This window comes from Notamacropus eugenii, chromosome 3 (genome assembly GCF_028372415.1).
Source record: "Notamacropus eugenii isolate mMacEug1 chromosome 3, mMacEug1.pri_v2, whole genome shotgun sequence".
Lineage (NCBI taxonomy): Eukaryota > Metazoa > Chordata > Mammalia > Diprotodontia > Macropodidae > Notamacropus > Notamacropus eugenii.
Genome location: NC_092874.1, coordinates 454,320,630 through 454,340,913, shown reverse-complemented (window position 1 = coordinate 454,340,913; position 20,284 = coordinate 454,320,630). Strand labels below are relative to the sequence as shown.

The 20,284-nt window shown below is 42.1% G+C and overlaps 1 protein-coding gene across 4 annotated transcripts in view; it reads right to left on the bottom strand.

Annotated features, from left to right (window-relative positions):
- The window catches only part of FRMD4B (FERM domain containing 4B), a 204,598-nt gene that overhangs the window by 151,297 nt on the left and 33,017 nt on the right, over window positions 1–20,284 (bottom strand). For 3 of the 4 annotated variants that reach the window (XM_072598701.1, XM_072598702.1, XM_072598704.1), the window contains exon 2: window positions 600–665. In XM_072598701.1, coding sequence (XP_072454802.1) covers window positions 600–665 — 66 coding nt within the window. Of the gene's footprint in view, window positions 1–599; window positions 666–4,406; window positions 4,544–20,284 lie in introns of those variants that run through there. The other variant, XM_072598703.1, reaches the window with a different exon arrangement.

The window sequence follows — 20,284 nt, the reverse complement described above, 5'->3', positions numbered from 1 at the left end:
CAGAGTATATGGAGGGGAGTAAAGTACGAGAAGACTGAAGAGTTAAGAAGGGATCACGTTGTGAAGAGCTCTAAAGGCTAAATAGAAGATTTTGTATTTGATTCTGACGCTAATAGGGAGGCACTAAAGTTTACTGAGTAAGGGTGGGAGGTGGGGTTGAGTGTGATATGATTAGAAATAATTTTGGCCATTGAGACCTTAGGAAGCAATAGTCCAGGTATAAAGTGATGAGGGTCTGCACTAGGCTGGTAAGGCTGCGTGAATAGAAAGAAGACAACATATGAGGGAGATGCTATGAAAATAGACATGACAAGAGTTGACAGCAGAAGGGATGTAAGGGGGGAGTTGAAGATGACCCCGAGATCAGAATCTTGGGTGTCTGAGAAGGTTTATAGAGAAAGGTCTCATTGAGCTCTGAAAGCATGAAAATGCTCTTTGAGGGGAATATCCCTGAAAAGTCAGACCCCTACAATATCAGGGTAGCAAATCATCAAGGCCCCAGAGCAAAGGCTGAGTAGAACTTGCTTACCCAGGAGCCCATTTGAATAAAGCTACAGGCTTGAATTTTAATAAGCAGAAATGGAGAATGAGCCCCTCACCTGCACCAGCAGTTCCAGTTTCCTGTCATCAAGGAGATGTACTTGGCAATGTCGGCCTTCCGTCATCTGTGGAGAAAGGCAGACAGAGAAGGGTCATTGGGAGTGCGATGGGCCACACATACATGAGAGTAAATACTATTTTTTGGGCTAGGGACCTATAATTTCATCCTTGTGAGGAACTGTCCTGGAAGAAGGTTCCCTCTATGAATGAGTATCAGCAACTTATCTATAATATATTCTTAAAGAATTGCCTGGGCAGTGACTTGCCCAAGGCAACCCACTGGTATCTATGAGAGACAGGGCTTGAACCCAGGTCGTCCTGCCTCAAAGGTAACTAGTTGACTCACAGGACAAAGTGTTGGGAATCAGAAAGACTTGAGTTGGAACCCTGCCTTAGACTCTTACTAGCTGGGCATATCATTCAACTGTCTTCAGCCTCAGTTTCCTCATTAGTAAGATGAGGATAATAGCACCTACTTCAGAGGGTTCTTGTGAGGAACAAATGAAATAACATGTAAAGTGCCATATTAACTGTGGCTACTTATTATTATCTACCATCTGTCATGTTGCTTCCCACATGACAAGGCCCATGAACATTATAAAAGCCCCTAGCATATAGAAACACAGATGATCCGCATTTACCATAATGGTAAATGGTAGTTATCTAGTGTAATCACATTTGAACCTGATTTGATGGAATATTTCTCCTTGGAGTGGAAAACTAGCAAAGTAGGCAGATATGAGCTCCAAGAAGGCTGAGGCCATGGCTCAGTCCCTCTGGGTGGCAGTGGGCTTTTCTCTGAGTATGGCTAAAGACTTGTCATGGCACTTATCCACCATAATTTTGGTCACAAGTCATTGTAACCATTAGACTGTAAGCTCCTTGAGTGCAGGGACCATCTTTTTACCTCTATTTGTATCCTCAGAACTTTGAGTGGTACCCAGCACATAGTAAGTACTTAATAAATATTTATTGAATTTCTTGAATTGAATTACAAAAAGGAGCAGGCAAGAGCATGGTTAAATCAGCATGACTCCATCGTCAGGGACAACGTAGTATCATGGACAGGAGGCTGTGTTTGGTGTCAGGAAGACTTGAGTTCAAATCCCCCAAATCAGTTTCTTACTAGCTGTGTAACCCTGAGCAAACCACTTAGGTTCTCTGTGCCTTACTTTCCTCACCTGCAAAATGAGGAGCTATGGCCCCTTCCATTTTCGTACCTACTATTCTAGGATAATTACTGGCAAAAGGAAAGCCCACACTCTTTGGTAGTTGTGACTTTGTTGCACATAAAAGGTAGCAAATTAGGAGTGGAGGTCCAGATGGACAGACTGGACTGAACTGCATGGGTATGGATCCCTTAGGGAAAACATTAAAAAAAAAGCATTCTGACATACAACATGAGCCAGTGTGCTATGGTGGAGGGAGAGTTGGCTATAAAGTCAAGAAAATCAAATTCAAGTCCTCTCTCTGTCACACATAGGATATGTGACACTCAGCAAGTCACCGAATCTCACAGTATCCCAGGCAACTCCCCAAGACTCTCTCCAAGACTAGGTTAGGTGCTGATCTTCAGGGGTTGAGGGAATTTCCTCACTGGACTCCCCTATACCAGTGTAATCACAGGGCCTTTCAAAGTAAATAAAATATTTCACACTATATTGCATGCTAATTATCTCCCAGTCTGGGGAATAAGCACTTCCTGCTCAAAAGATATCTCTAGGACTGGTCTTTCTTTGTCCTTAAAATAGTCATTCATGCTCTCATCAACAACAGAAAATTTTTTATCAGAAACTTGTATGTTTCTATGTCTGAGCAGAGCAATCTGTTTTTAAAGATAGCATTCCCCACATGACTTAAACACATACCCATAATGACTATTTGTCTTGTAGATAGCCCCACAACAGCCAACAAAAGTAATAACAGATACATTTACACAGCACTTTAAAGCTGAGAAAATACTTTATATAAATTACTTCATTTTTTCTCCCAACAACCCCAATTTTAGACATGAGCAAACAGCCTAAGAGAATTTCAGTGACTTGCCCACAAATTCGAACTCACGTCTTCCTGACTCTGAGTTCACCTTTTGGAGTGTACTGGATGACATGATTATAGTATAATGTGGCAAACGAAAATCTAGGAGAGGGCCTCAGGAGGCCAGTGTGGATGACCTGGACAGAAACAATATTAGCAATTTGATACCATCTTAGAGAAACACAGCAGCCCTGTATCTCCTTGCCTGGATAGATTACACAGTGGATCAGAGCATAGGTGAGGTCATCACCTGCAGTTGGGACATTTACCTTCTAATTTATTTAGAATCACCTTGCAGTCAACCACTGAGCAGTGGTAACAGTTTTTCAGGGTAACACACCCGGGTCTTTGTCTTACATAGAAATGTTCCCTGAAGACCTTTTCATGAACCACTCTACCCCTTCATATAGTTGGTCATATTTTCACAGATTTGGACTTCAGGTGGAGCTGGTGTCTTGGAAAAGACCACTAGCCTTGGAATCAGGCAAGACTTAGGTTTGAATCTCACCTCTGACACTTCATAATAACCCTGTGTCCCTGGACAAGTCACTTAAATTCTCAGACTCAGTTTCCTCATCTCTGAACTGGGGATAATAATAGTCCCTATCTCACAGTATTATTTCAAAAATCAAATGAGACAAATTATATAAAAGGCTTTGCGAACTTCAAAGCATAACATAATGCTAACTACTACAGCCGTCCATGCTTTGACCACTTCTGTCTCGAGATGAGGATGAATCATTTCTGAAGGGAACATGATCATATAGTTCTTATTTTCTGCGAAGCCGTTGCACTGGAAAGTGAATAACACAATTTCTACAGAATAATAGCTAGCATTTGCATATTGAGAGCAGGTCTGCACAACCCTTTAGATATGTTAGCTCATTTGATCCTCACAGCAATCCTGGGAGGTAGGGGCTATTATCCTCATTTTTTAAGTCAATTAACTAGCATTTAATAAGTGCCCACTATGTGCCAGGCAATGTGATAAGCACTAGGGATACAAAGAAAGGCAGACAAGGAAACCGAGCCTGAGAAAGGTCAGATGATTTGTCCATGGTTACACATTTATATTCTGAGTTCTCCCAACTTTCTTTAGGATAAAAAAGTATTTCCTCATTATATAGACAGATAAACTCACATACAGATTAATATTCCTAAGGTCTTGACATAGGGCAACAGAAGAACAAGGAAGAAACTGTCTAGTGATAAAAAAGGGACAAAAAACTTCTCCTAACATTTCCTTTCTACAGTAAAAAAGGAGGTAGAAATGGAAAAAACTATCCTACAAAGAGCTGAAAAACGAGTTGTCTCCCCACCATACAAAAGGCCACTTTAAATAATGCCCAATCCAAGCACATTTTCTCCCTTAAAACAAGTAGATTCGTTAGCTTTCAAAACACTTTAAAGAAACGAGATGGGCATCTCTACTTATTTTTAACCTCTACCCCCACTAATTATGTTACATTTGAAAGTTTCCACAATGGGAGCTCTATCTGAGAGCAGCAAAATTGCTACCAAAAAGGAAGCATCATAATTGCAGCTATAAATGCAGAATCCTTTTCTGAAACATGCAGGGACAAGCAGAAGAGTTTGGGATACCAAGCGTCAGGCAACAGCAGATATCAGCCGCAAAGCCTTGTGGTTTAGGAAATACACACAAAAAAGATGCCCAAGTCCTATTTCTCATCTCCTCCTCTCTGCCCTCTCTCGCCAGTCCCGCTCCAAGGATAAGACATGGAGAATTTGGTCACTGGGTGAAGCCCCACCTCAGGCATCGATGGCTCTGAATCCGCTCCCCAGCTGGCTCAAGTGTGTCTTCAGGATCCCTGTGCTGAGTCCTGGTAGCTGGAAGCTGCCCATCTGGTCCAGCACTCTGGTTACCCCAGGGACTCCTCGCCTCATTGGAGGACTGCTGGGAGGGACATAGGACTCACAAGGAGGTCAGATCTCATGGTCTATGGCCCAAGGAGCAAACTGATCCAGCAGTCCGGGATGGAGGATGGGGGGGTGGGGTGACAGCCAGCCTGGTGAGTATCACACTCTTTCCAGGTTGCCAGATTTAAAGATGCACCTCTCAGAAGCACAGATGTGAGGAAGCTGGGGAGAACTCTGAGGTCCAAATGGAGGTGGGACACTCCAAGACGTTTAGCAACAATTGGGGTCAGTAGAAAAGGCAACAGGAAGCAGAGGCCCAAGCTGACACTTCTAGTTTTGTTGCAGAAGTTCGCAGGAAAACGGAAATGTGAATGCTTGGTAAGGAAACAGAGATTTGCTTTTTCTTTTGACTTTTGTCTAAAAAAGATGCCCCACCAAATACCAAGCAATGACTCCAATCCATCCTTGTTGTAGGATGCTTTATCCCTATATGGGCCTCAGGCTGGGCAGGGGATAATGAAGTTAATGATCAAATACTCTAGGTTTACAGGATCTTGAAGACTTCTCAAAGATGCTACCCAAGCAAGTTCACCAGTTAACCAACCAATGCATATTTATCAAACACAATGGTAAAACAGAGAACTCTGAAAGACTTAAAACTCTAATCAAGCAATGATCAAATGCCATTCCAAAGGACTGCTACTGAAGAAGGCTGCCGACCTCCTGAAAGAGAGGTGATGGACCCAAGGGGTAGAATGAAACAGGGTTTGTTTGTTTTTGGATATGGCCAGTATGAGAATTTGTTTTGCTTGACTATGCATGTTTGTTAAAAGTGTTTTGTTTTTGTTTGCACTGTGTGTGTGTGTGTGTGTGTGTCTGTATAATGCGGAGAGAAAAATATTTTTGTTCAATGAAAAAAATTTAATTAAAAAAAACCCAAACCCCAAAGCACCTACTATATGCTCGCCGTAGATATCCTAGTACAGAGAATGAGACAATGCTACCTGCTAAGGAGTTTATAGTCTTATGGAAGAGACAACAAACACACACATATATGCACACAAACAACAGGGGACCTTAACCTTTCTTTGTGTCATGAACCCCCTTGACAGTCTGATGAAGCCCATGGATACAACAGAATTTGGACAGTTACACTGCAGAAATGTTTGCTGTAGACAGGGAAACTGTAATCACATGTGATTTAGCAATCAGTCTGTTAATTACAATAATTATGAAGTAGTGGTAATCATAAAATATATTTCTGTAGTGACTGATGTGATGTGACAATATCTATGATTTCTATTGGTGACAAAGTCACAGGTACAGTACTGTGATTTCTTGTCTATATTCATAATTAAAGAAATTGCTAAATTTATGTTAGAAGTTAATGAAAATAAAGATGCAGTTTTTTTCTCATCCAAGTTCATGAATCCCCTGAAATCTGTCCATGTACTTGGACCCAAGGTTAAGAACCCCTGATATACAATACAACATGAATAAATAAACGATGGTTCAATACAAGGGAGTTCGGGAAAAAGGGCATTAATAGAGGAAAGAGATCAGGGAAGGATTCATGTAGAAGGTGGTGCACGAGCTCATGTGTGCACACACAACAAACCACCTACTCCAGGTGAGAACAGGTGCTTTCAAATACCTTATTGGATTAGATATACTGGAAGCAATTGGATATAGGCCTCAGGACATTATCTGGAGCACTCCTGCTTGGGCATCTTTTGAAATGGTGGGGTTTGATATTTCACCCAAATGATGTCAATACAAGCTGCACAGAGTCCCTTTATACCATGTCTGGGTGTTGACTGAATATCAGCTATTGAATCCCTGGCAAAGCTAATAAGCAGGCAGGCTGGCCTGACACAGATGTCTCCAAGAGGGTAACTCAGAACCCAGCTGTGATTTTTTCCAGGTCCATTGAGAGTCAAGAGGATCAACTCTGGGCTGGGTGATCACCAAAAGCCTGGGTCAGTACCTTCTTTTGTGAGCATCAGTGTTAAGTTTCATTAGGGAGGCCCAACAGTACTTGGAGAGCTGATTTGAGAAAAAGGGAGAGGACAAGACATAAGAAAAGGCAAAAAGATTGTAAGTTCTTGAAAGCAGGGAGTATATATTTTTTGCATCCTTTTGTATGCACAATGCTTAGAACAATGCCTGGCATATAGTAGGCACTTAAAAGTTGATTGAGTGATTGATTGAAAAGAGAGGGAATCAAAGTCAGTGACTCTAATACTAAGTTATTTGGCATTAGTCTGGGTCTCTGGTTAATCCTTCATGACCAAGACAATGCTTTGTGTTCCTCTAGTTAAAAATAAACTGTGCATTCAAGTCAGGATGTTCGGTAGTGGGCTCCAGACACTACGTTCCTCTCTAGCCTCAATGCCTTCATACAGGTGAGCCCCCATACTTGTAATCCATTCCTTTCCCACTTCCCCATCCAGAATTAGCTTCCTTCAGAGTTCCCTCAAGTGCCCCTTCCCACCTAGTGGTTAATGCCTGCTCCCTTTTGAAATGCCTTAGTATAACTTTAAACATGGTAGCACCTTACTTCACAGGAATCAAATGAGTTAACAGATGTAAAATATTTGGCAAACTGTAAAGAGATGTACAAATACTAGCTATTAGTATCTTCAGTTATCAAGCATGTATTAAGTGCTTACTATGTGCTAGACTCTGTTCTGGGCTTACCAAGGAAGACAAAAACCATCCCTGACTGCAATGGGCTCGCAGTCTAAGGAGGGAGATAGTGGATAAATAACTAGACATACATGTGCACATGAGAAAAATCTCTACATACACATATATGGATGTCTATGCACACATGCGTGGCATGTATATGCATGGAGAAAAATAATGTGTACATATGTGTATGTATGTTGCATGTATATGCATATGTATGTGTGTATATATGTATGTGTGTGTGTGTGTGTATACACACACACTCCTTAAAGAGGCTATTCACTGAATGGGTGCTACCTCACCATAAATGAATACCTAAACAGACCTTGGCCTAAAGGGCCCAAGGTCTCCCAGTGCATCCTGGGTCCTCTCTAGTCATCCTGAGGAATATCTGGTCCCTGGATCCAGATGGCTCTGGAGGAGAAGTGAGGCTGGGGACCTGCACAGCACCCCCCTCACTCGAAGCAAAGTCAAGTGCAAGTCACGTCATTGTTTCTCTGACGGCGATGAAGGACGAGCACAACAACAATATATGTAGAAATCTAGATACATGTACACACATATGCATGTATGTACTTATGTGTGTGTGTGTATGTGTATATACATACATACATATATACGAACACATATAGCATACATATATGGGAGGCAGTTTGGGAGGGGAAGGGGTAGGACAGGAACTGGGAAGAGCTCCCTGAAGAACATGGCCTGTAACTTTTATTGTCTGTGTTATTCTTCTCAGTAGCAGGTAAGCCCCTTGAGGGCAGGGATCCCCCAACATCTAGCACAGGGCCTGACATATGGAAGGCTTTAAGGAATATTTCTTGAATTTAATGGATGCATTTGGAATCTCACCCCTATTCACATTTGTCTTTTTCTCTACTTCAGGACACAAAACTGCTAAAAGGAATTTGTAAGTGGAGGTATTGATTATTTTATTAGTAGGACAGGATGGCATTAATCACCATCTGTTGGCACTACTGGCTCATTGCCACACAAATCTGAACCAACTGGCTATGGCACCATATTTGCCATTTACAAGACTGAGACCCAGCTCCCTGATATCCTCTGGGTATGATGGACAAGGTAGCATGGAAAAGACAACTTTGTACTTCCTAGTCAGGAAGGATGAGGAGTGAAGAATTTTGCTAAGAAAATTCAAATTTGATAGTAATTCTAGTCAAATAAATACCTTCAAAGCAGGGTGCTGGGTCCCAGTTCACATTTCCTATTTCCTGGGCACATGCATTCAGCATTTTTTTTCTTTTTTTCTTTCTTTTTCTTTTTTCTTGTTCTAAAGAATGAGCAGGGCTGGCCAACAGAAAGATCGCTCAGTCACTCCACAGGACACTTAATAAGCGATTTCAGGCAGCTTTCTGCAGGCATTCACTGGAGAGGGCACTCTCATAAAGGCCAAGACTATTATCAGATGACACCCTTGCCCCTCATAAGGCTGGTGAAAAGAAAAGCTCGGTTTCAATGAATGCAAGTGGAAAAAAAAGAGAAAACACAAAAAAGCCCCACCCACTGTTAAGACTGAAATTAAAGGTGATTAGGACAGGCTTCTTTCCCTGCCTCATACCACACTCCAATCATGACCAAAGAAATTCTTCTAGATTACTAAAAAGAGCAGCAACCTCACCATAAAAACAACCAACCTAAAAAAACCCAATCAATCCACCAAAAAGGTATCTGTTGGAAAGCCTACTACATATTCATTATCATGAGAGCCAAATGGAAGGAAAATCCCATGAGAAATATCTTCTCAGAAATGAAGGAGAGAAAGGTATAACAGAAAATCTGGATTTCCTTTTTAAATACACTGCTTGTACTTTTACAACAGACCTCCATCCCAAAGTCCAAGAGTGGCTTGCTCAGGGTTTGTCTGCCCTCAAGGCTTCAGGATATGTGTTCTTTTCCAGCCGGTTGTTTGTTAGTATTTTTAGACACCGAGGCACAAGCTCAGTGATTCTGTAAGCAGCAACAAGTAGGAAGAGGCCGCAGACAGGATAAACAGGAAGAGCCACGAAGTGTGACTGAAAAAAAAGCTGAGAAAATAACATTGTAAGCTTCGGATTTTTGAGTTTCTGTCTGACAACTCCTGCTGAACAGAAACGAAACTGTCCAACGCTTTCATAGGAAATGGTGATCTGGGCTCGGCCGATTATTCAAAGAGCAGCTAACCTGTGATTTGGAAGCAGACGGCTTGCCATTTTCTGTTTCCTCCTTCCCCATTAAAAATAAACTTAGGGAAAGAGAGGAAGTGGATCTTTCCAAAGCCTGGAAGACAAATTTGGCTGGCGTGAAGAGGATTGTAGGCAACCCCCCCACTTTCTATGATTTAGTCTGAAACCTCAAGCAGGAGTTTCAGCCACTGACAGGGCCTGGTTCCCAAATTTTACCACATTAACTGTGAAAATAAGCAATAATTGGTCACAAATTGAACCTACAGATCCACTTTATAGGAGAGTTTGGAGGGGTGATCCTCTGTCATAAGGCAGGTTTAATATATTAATGACTAAACTTCTTCAACCCCACTACTGAATCTTTTTTTTCCCCTTTGCCCCATGCAGGAAACTGGTTCTGAATCTTTTCTGCTTAAAAATGGTCATAGGTCACAAACGCTAGATTCCATCTGGGAACCATAGTCTGCCATTAACTAATTGGTAGATGTCACAGCAGCCAAATTCAGTTGGAATTGTGCAGAACTTTCTAAATATTGAAGCCAACCAATTTTTAAAAAAGAGAATTGTACTTCTATCAGTTGCCATGGCCAAAAAATTCATTATGAAGTGGATAGCCTATTTTAGATGGGTGTCTCCTACTTAGCTAGGCCTCAGGAAGTGGTGCCAGGACAGCACTCAAGGATGCTATAGTGTTGTGGAACTTACCAGAGCTGGTGCCTTTCTTTTAAGCTTCCAGAGTCCCTGGTCCCTTCCATACCACAATCAACACTGGAATAGGAGTTTCTGAGAGAGTTTAAAGGATAACCAAAGAAATCTGGTGGAAGGTCCATCACCCATTAGATGGCTGGGAAGGATTTATGGGAGGCCATGCAGAAGAGCTTCCCGGGATGAGATGGTGTACATCTATTTGGGTTCAAATACTGTAGGTGACACTTATTGTTGCTACCTGTGGGACCCTGAACAAATCACTTTGCCATACTAAGTTTCAGCTTCTAGCAAAGGAAAGGGTTGAACAACATGACCATTGTTTCCATCTCAGATCTGTGATTTAATGACTCCATCTCTCCATAGGAGAAAACTGCTATTTAACCCAGTCATTCAATATTATTTAATGGCTGAAATTCACATGTAACTGGATACTCGTCATTTTTCAGAATGGGACCAAATATCCACCTTTCTCTTAAGGCTGGGAATAATACCACAGAGGCAAAAAACCCAAACAAACAGGAAGGAACAGAGAAAGAAGATTCTGGGGGAGTGTAATAGGGAATACAATCGGGGACAGGTTTAATCAAAAGGACCAGGAGGATGCCATAGTCATAGCTATAAGTTTCTGAGGCACACAGCCTGAGATATTGTCCAAGGATAACTTAGTACAAATTGATCCTTGAGGCGATCTTAATGTAACAACTGAACCTCATTGCCAGAGATTCACTGCTGTCCTTCAACAACTGGAATTTGTCTGCCCTGCTCCTTAGCTGTGTGTACATGTATGGCACCTGTAAATGGCTTCCATTTTGTCTCTATGATAATCTCAGTGCCTTTCAGTCCAGGTTCCCAACATGGCCCACCTGAAATCACTCAAACTGTGGCTTTGCTCTTAGATCTGTTTCCGCGTCCAAATGGAATCATTGGTGTCCCTAAAGCGTCAGTGAAAGAAGCTGTATTCCAGCTGTTCCATTTACACTTGGAATGAAACACGTGGATGTTACTCATTATACAGTGTTTGCCAAGGTCCTTTTAACTTCCACGCTTGCTCTATTCTAATCTGAGATCCGGCTTTGACTTCCTTATAATGAATATACTGTGCTGGAGGAAATATCTCCAGTAGTCAGGGCTATAAGAATGTATACTCTTTAGATTATATCTAGGTTCCCTTCTCCTCAAAATACCAGAGGAAATATATAAAATTAAAGTGAATGAAAATGAATTTGATTTTATTTTCTGAAGATTTCACAACACTTCTTAAGAGGGAGTGTGGCACATAGCACTGGAGCTGAAATTTGAAGAATGTTACCTCTGACACTTACTAGCAGTGTGACCTTAGGAAAGTCTGTTTCATTTGGCCCTCAGTTTCTTAGACAGACAAGATGAGCTCTCTAGCTCTAAACCTTTGATATTATCATTGAAGATATACTAGGTTGGGGATCTCTATTGGTGTCAATCAGCTACTTTCTTGGAGGTTCTCTCCTTTCATTCCCCTTCCCCCTTGGTCTCTCCCCTTCCCTCCTCCCCCAGGTCTTCAAGCAGAGGCTGGACAACCATTTGTTGGGTGCGTTCTAATGGAGATTCCTTTTGTATTTGGGTTCTACTGAGATCTTACTCTCAAATTTGAACTCTCAAATTTTGTGATCCTAAGACTTAGTGGCTGTTTGGCACACAGTCAGACTGTGCTTAGAGGGAAGGTGTGTCATCAATGAACAAAGGAGTTTAAAGGAAGACAGGGAGCCAGGGAGAAGAATATTTGGGGGAGAAAGTAAGATGCTTGATTTAAATAAGAAAACCAGATCTTCTGGGGCCAATGTGAAGTGAGGGAGAAGGTAAGGGCCTGTGAGGTCATTCCAGCAGTAACTCTGACCCATATCCCAGTTCTCCAATGATATTCTGGCTCCCAGTCAGGAGCATGTGGGAGTCCTGTCCATAGGGCACCTTTGGATCGTAGGCCAAGACAGTGTCTTCTGGTCAGTTACACCAATTGTGGTCCTCCATTCCAGTCACCTTTCTTGGGATTCTCCTCCCTCCAATTGGGCCACTTCAAACACACACATGCACATGCACATGCATGCCCAAACATACATGCAAACGTATGCACACATGTACAGGTAGGCACTGGTGGGTTCTTCATCTTGAGAAGGCCAGAGTTTTGTTTTTTCTTTGCCATTACATAACCAATCATCTGCTATTTAACTTTTCTCTCATTTTCATCACTTCTTTCCAGCTGCCTTTCAGAGCCCTGCAGCCCGTGTTATGATTCCTGAAGGTTCCCACCTGGGAAGCAGCCTGAGGGCAGGACAGTGACCTCAAGCTCTCAATGATGAGGCCCAAGGGTACTAGCTCAGGCAAACTCTCCCAATGTGATCTGGGGCTGAGGGAATGAGGTTTGCTGACCAGCTGGCTAAGTTCAGACAGGCTTATCACTACTGGGCTGGGCCCACACTAGGCCTCAAAAACAGCGCAGCAAACTGTCAAATGAGATGAAGAAAGTCCCAGGCAGTACTTGGAGGGGGCTTGGATAGAGCACGGCTCTTGGAGCCAAGAAGACCTGAGCTCAAACCTCACCTCTGACAATGACTAGGCAAGTTGCTTAACCTCTCCTATTCTCAGTTTCCTCATCTGGAAGATGGGGGCAATGCCAACACCTACCTAATATCATTGTGAGCACCAAATAAGATAATATAAATAAAGCGCACCGCATGCCCATATAATTGTTAGCTCTAGATTATCAAACAAGATGAATGGGCCCAAAATCTGCACTCGTGTTGGAGTTTGTCACTTAAATTCTCTGCCCCTCAGTTTTCTTATTTGTAAAATAAGGGTGTAGTGGGAGACCATGAGTAAACAGTCTCTGGGGTCCCTTCAGGTCTCTGATCTCCATATTGATGATAGAGTTGACTTTTCATCTTTTAATGACCTGGTTTTTTTCCCAGCTATATCAGTTAATGAATCATGTGCCATGGTTATAGAAAGCTGGCTTTTAAAAACTATTTCTTTGGTGTAGGGATCTGTTGCTATGTTCCAACTTTCTTGGATAGTGCAGCTCTATCAGTAAAGACATTTTAGCGCATTTATTCCAGTATGCATATTTACTTATTTATCAATCATATACATGTTACCATTCAGTCATTCTCTTTCTGAAACCCTGGACCATAGCATGTAGATACCGTCCATGGGGTTTTCTTGGCAAAGATTCTGGAATGGTTTGCCATTTCCTTCTCCAGTGGATTAAGGCAAACAGAGGTTAAGTGACTTGCTCAGGGTCACACTAAGACCAGATCTGAATTTAGGTCTTCTTGACTCCAGACCCAGGGCTCTGTCCCCGGAGCCATCTCAGCCCTTATATACACGTACTGCTGCGCTAATAACTATGCACTTTTTAAAGCTCTACAACAGACATCTTAAATGGATGACAGAGTATTTGAGACTATGGTAGGATGCTGATGGAGTTGATTAAGTGGAGACTGTCAAGGTTAAACAGATGCTTTAAGAAAATCACTCTGCTCAGATCCTACCCCTTGGAAGAGACCTGTCCTTGCTCCCTCTTCCCCTTGGCTTCCTGCCCCCTTCTTAGTGGCTTCCCACTGAAACGGACAACTTACTCTAACTATATGTATGTAGATATGTACACACATACTTATATTCCTATACATACATATATATATGTCTTATAATGTATGTTCATAGTTATTTACATCTCCTCTCTCCCATTAGAGTAAAAGCTCCAAGAAGAGAGGGATAGTTCTTGCCTTTGAATCCTCAGTACTTAGCACAATCCCTGGCACTCAGTAGATGCTTTGCTGCCTTGCCTTTGAAGTTATGTGGAGGATGTGGAGACAAGAGGCAGGGAGACCCGTTAGGCTATTACAAGGTACCGAATTAGGGTGGTACCTGTGTGAGGAAAGACCTCAAGACAAGAGGTCTTGCAAGAGATCAGAAGGTAGAAATCAGCCTTGGTGAATGATGGGGCATCTTCAGGGAGAGAAAGGGAAGAGTCAAGAATAATGCTGAGGTTGTGAATTGGACACACAGTTTTGTTCACAGAAGTTCAGAAAGGGGATAGGTTTTGGGGGAATGATAAGGAAAGCAGATCCGCTATCTGTTGTAAATGACAGCTGCCTGTTTATCACTTATTCCCACTCAAAATGAAAAGGAGCAAAGGCAGGGCTCTTTCTCATAGGTCATTGTCCCAGAAAACAGACCACCCTGCCATGCCCCATCTCCATCAGTCATAAAGTGTGTTAAGGGACAGACAGTGGGTATGCTGGGGGCAGGGGGACGGACGGACAGAGGGGCAGGTTTTTCCAATAGCAGGTGAATAATTAGATTATAATTCTGTTACAGCCTAGTCCAGTTTGGAAGCAGAATGGGGAGTGTTAGGGAATAAAGGTAGGTGTGATTATGTTGTCAACAAAACAAGCCCAGTGATTTGCTACGGAAGAGATGATTACACCCCCACCCCCACCCCCACCCAAGGTCATGCCAAAGCTTTAGACTAAGACCACCAGGCAAGGGCACTGAGGTGCACTGAGACTTGCAAGGTCTTAGAGTCAGTACGTGTGTGTTTGTGTTTGTGTTTGTGTGTGTGTGTGTGTGTGTGTGTGTGTGTGTGTGCAGTGGGGAGACAAGATCTGAACCCAAATCTTCCTCCTGACTCCAAGGCCAATGTTCTTTCTCCCCTATGTTTTGCTACCACTTTTTAAATTATCACAAATTATTATTTTTAGTGCCAAAAAATAACGGATTTATATGTAAATTCATTACAATCACCCTCTGAGGTAGGTGCAACACTCTCCCCATTTCTCAGATGAGAGAACTGAGGCTCAGAGAGGTTAACCAGGGTGACATAGCTAGCAAATATCAGAGGCAGAATAAAAGACCAAAATTTACAGATTTAAGGCCCATGCACTGCCTAGTCAGATGGAGAAAGGCTAGATTTCAGCAAATATGGAATGAAAAACAAATCAAAATATCACAGATTTAGGCAGGTGGCAAGTACTTTATATTCACCCCTCTCAGTTTACTGATGAGGAAACTGAGCAACTTACCTGTGTCTTTACAGCTAGTGTGAGGGGTGGGATTCAAACTCTCTCTAAGTCTAGTGATCTTTCCACTCTTAATATATTATCATCCTGAGAGCACCCACTTAGAAGTAACTTACATGTAGCTCCTGGAGAACAGAAGCTGATGATGAACTGCTTCTGACTGGTTAGTGGTTAGAGGTTGAAGTTGTCTTTCACTAATGCTCTTGGTTGGTAATGCCAACACAGGAGGGTGGCTCTCTTCAAATCATTATATTGTAAGCTCCCTGAGATGAGGGACCACCTTTCTCTTTCTTATTTGTATGCTCAGCACTTAGTACAGTACCTGGCAAACAGTAGGCACTTAATAAATGTTTATGGAGTTGAAATGGAATTGAAGATGAGTTTTGCAAATGGCCACTCATTTGGTGGCAGCACCTTTATACCAAGCAAATGTTGTCAGTCAGTCAACAAGTATGCATCAAGCACTTACTATCTGCCAGGCACTGTGCTAAGTGCTCAGGATACAAAGAAAAGGCAAACACGGTCACTGCCTTCAAGGAGCTTATGTTCTCATGGGGGAGATAACACGTGAACAAAGACCTTAGCATATACAAGGTCTACATAGAGGAGATGGAAGGTGAGCTCCGAGAGGATGGGACCAGGAGTGGAGAGGTGATCACAAAAGGCTTCCTAGCGTTGGCTCCTCATGGTTAATTTGTGGGTAGGTGCTTGCTTGCTTTCTTTAGCTTACGTCAATGGCTCCATAACCTCATGGATCTGGGTACTTTCTCCACTTTATCATTTTTGTGACTATCCTCCCATGACTCCTTCCTAGAAGGCTGCCCACAGTGTCAGAGGCCTTCCTCAGGGTCTTTTCACTTTTGGTGGAGACTAGTCCAGTAATCAGGCTATCCATCTGGCAGCTCTTGCTCTTGACATGTAACCGCCTACTTCCTCTTCCTATTATATATTTCCTGGATCTAATCTTTTAGGTTACTCCTTGTGTGCAAGTCACAGCTGACCCCTTATGCCCAATAAGTATCTCCCCAGCCACCATTGCTGTCCCTGGCAGTTTTGGTTCTTCAGAGATTTCACTATTATAGGATTTGTAGTAGCATGACTAGGAGAGTAATTTTTCCAACCACGTGGGGCATTCCCATGATGGAATCTCTCTCCATTGATAGACAGAGGATTCTATAACATATAGAATTAATTGTTCTTGACTGATTAATTATAGTCTTAGAGGGCTGCCTGAGACACTGAGAAGTTAGGTAATAATGATACTGATAACTAGTATGAATATGGTCCTTGAAGGTTTGTAAATCACTTTGTCATTATTATTTTGTTTGCTCTTTACAACAACGATGTGAGGGATGTGCTATTATTGTCTCCATTTTACTGATGAAGAAACTGAGACTGAAAGAGTACTTGGCCCAGAGTTACACAGCTAGTAAGTGTCTGATGCAGGATTTGAACTCAGGTCTTCCTGATCAAGGCTACATAGGTAGTATGAGTGAGAAGCAGGTCTTGAGCCTAGGCTATTTCAGTTTCAAAGACAGTTCTCTTATCTATTTCTTATTGCTTCCTTTCCCCTGGGAGAAATGGGTCCTAAAATGATTGATGGGGTCTGGATTTAATTTGCATGATATACAGGGCCTCATGGGACTGATGGTATTTATTAAGAGTTTACTATGTGCCTGGTACTGTGCTAAGTGTGAGAATCTTTTCCCTACAAAGTCCAAGCCCTATGAGAACCAGTCTCAAATTCAAGGAGACCTGATCTGTATTCAGATCTGACAAATATTAGTTCTGAAATCCTGGGAGAGTTACTAAACCTCCCACTGCCCCAGGTAATTCTCCAAGATTTTAAGTTACAGAGGAGTTCCCATTCTGTATTGATGGAGAGAGTTTTTACTGTGGGAGTTCTTCAAACAGATGAAACCAGGGATGCAGATCCACCTCTCATCCACCACCAAAAAAACAAACCAAAAAACCCTCCCCACCTCTTAAGAATCCAGATAGATTCCATTGTGGTGGATAAATACAAATTCATTTAGAACTACTCCAGAATGACTGTTATGATTTATTTTCTTAATTGATAGATATTAACAATAGGATCATAGATTTTCAAAGTCATCTTGTCTAATTCCTTTGTTTTTATAGGTTAGGATAGAATTGTTCAGAGCAGTTGGGCCTAGAACCTGGGTCTCAAGACAATAGATTTAGAGGTGGAAGGATCTCCAGAGGTCATCTAATACAAATCTCTCATTTTATAGACAAGGAAACTGAGACCCAGAGGGTTTTTCCAAAGATCACAAAGGGCAAGGCTGGGATCTGAAACCTGGTCCTTGGACACAATCTCCAACACTCCATGTTGTCCTTATTGACTGATTTATTGGACTGATGTTGCCTCCCCAACAGTACTATCATGTGGAGGTCTGAGACATGTAAAATTATTTCCAGTAGCAAGTGGCCCTCATACTCAAAAACACTAGGAACCATTGGTCAGATATACTAAGACTAAAGCTAAGAGAGTTGAGTTTGAATATCTAACCTTGGCCCAGGAATGAACATAAAACCAGCTTTTTTCCTCCAAAAGAGGAAGGTTACAGGGAAAATTAGGATCAAGGAGAATCTTCAGACTCCTTAGAAAAGAGCAGGACATCAATCAATATGTCAATAAGTATTTACTTTTTAAAAAAGATGTAATGGCAGATAGGTTGATAGATTTGGCATCAGGAAATCTGGATTTGAATCTTGCTTTGTTCTGTTTTTGGTTTTATTATCTTGGGCAATTCATTTAACATCTTTATTTCAGTTTCTCCATCTGAGAGATGGGGATAAAAATGCTAATCTACTTTGCAGGATTGTTATGAGGATCAAATGAAACCATGTATGTATATTGCCTTGGAAACCTTAAAGAGCTATAGAACCCTAGTGTTAATGTTAAAAAAAAAAACCCAAAACAAACACCTTTCGCCCTCCCGCCTCCCAGTATTTATCAAGTGCCTACTATGTGCTGAATAGCAACCATGTGAATTGTCTTTGGAAGATTCTGAAGATCAGCTGACAGGATTAGGTACCAGACACTGAGGTCCTTTCTCAAACTAAACAGCAAAACATTAAAACTCTGCTTCAGAGAGCACAACTCTGATGGGCTGGCCATATTGTTCAAATGCCAAACATGTGCTTGCCAAATTTTATGGAGAACTCCAACAGGGCAAGTGTTCACATGGTGGTCAGAAGAAGCAAAACAAGGGCATTCTCAAGGGCTCCCTGAAGAACTTTGGAATGGACTGTGTGACATGGGAGACACTGGCACAGGACGGCTCAGCATGGTGTGCCCACATCAGAGGAGGTGCTGTGCTCTATGAGCAAAGCAGAATGGAAACAGCTCATAAAAAACAAAAGATGCACAAATTTGAAGAATCCACCCCAAATGTTCACATGGACTATTTGTGCCCAACCTGTGGTAGAACATTCTGAGCTCGTATTGGTCTAATCAGCCACCACTGGACACGCTGAAACTTGACTCTAACGTAGAGATGTCATTTTGGTCCTCTTTGAGAATGGACAACAACCAACCACTATGTGCCAAGGAAGCACTGTCATCAGTTGCAGGGCATTTAAGTACAGAATGAAAAAGCTCGTTCCTACCCGAAAGGAGCTGACATTTTAACGGTGTGATAACAAATCCATACAAAATATGTACGTACAGCAAAAATATAAAGCTAATAACCATAAATATGTAACAAGTAGTTAAAATCAAGGTAGATTGAGAGAGAAGGGGGCAGTTAGGGGTGCCGTGCATAGAGTGCTGGGCCTGGAGTCAGGAAGACTCATTTCCTGAGTTCAAATCTGGCCTCAGACACTTAGCTGTGTGACCCTGGGCAAGTCACTTAACTCCGTTTGCCTCAATTTTCTCATCTGTAAAAATAAGCCAGAGAGGGAAATGGCAAGTATCTCCAGTATCTTTGCCACAAAAACCCCAAATGGGGTCATGAAGCGTTGGAAGCTACAGAAACAACTGAACAACAATAAACAATTGGGAGAGAAGGTATTAGCAATTAGGAGGATCAGGAAAGACATCCCATTGAATATGGTGCCTGAGCTGCATCTCAGAAGAAGACAAGGATGCCATGTGGTACAGGTAAGGAGAAAGTGGATACCAAGCACGGGCAATGGCCGATGCAAAGACAGAGAGAGATGAGAGGTGGAGAAAACCAGTGCACAGGGATTGTTGAGTGTAGGAAGGGGAATGATATGAAATAAGGCTAAAATGATAGGCTGAAGCCAGATTGGGTAGGACTTGAAAAATCAAAACAGAGGAGTTTTATTTTCTCCTGGGGCAGAAGAAGGGTCTATAAAAGTCATGTAGAGGGTAAGGTCTCTTTTATCTTTTAGGGGCCACCACTGAGTTTGCAGATCACTGGAGGATTTGATCTCATTGGTCCTTTCCTCTCTGCCATCTGCCTATTGGTCATCTCTGCTCCCCTTCCCCAGCCTTTCCCTTGCCAGTTTTGCCCCCAGGTCTTCAGGGCAGCCTCAGATCAGGCCTTTTTGTGCCATGGCCCCCTGGGTACTTTGGACACCTTCTCAGAATTGTGTTTTAAAATTCATAAAACAAAATACATAAGATAACAAAGGAAACCAATTGTATTGAAACGTAGTTACCAAAATATTTGTTTTAAAAAGTTCACAGACACCAGGTTAAGAACCTGTCCTAAAGGCAACTGGAAACCATGGAGTTGATTGAGATGGACATTATTGTTTAAAAAATTAAAAAAATGGCTTGGTTGGGGGAGATGTCTCTTTGATAGAGAGATAAAATATTTATATTCCATCCCCACTCCCACTCCTACTTTGTACGACTGCAGAGCAGGATTACTCAACAATATTAAATTAATCTGAAGCAAACCAACAAATTATTGGGACAGTCCCGGTCATTTCTTATGTCATAGGCAGATAGAGTCTGGAGATTGCCTTTTGTTCTCCTGGGGGTGATAGGGGCCACAGCTGCCAGAAGCTGATCTGAATGGATAATGACTCTGGAACAGAATGCTAATTCTTGAACTAACAAAGGATCTTGGGAGTCAATACAGCTCTCTTCTTTCGGGCCAAAAAGGTTTTCAGTGCTGTAGCAAGATGAGGTTT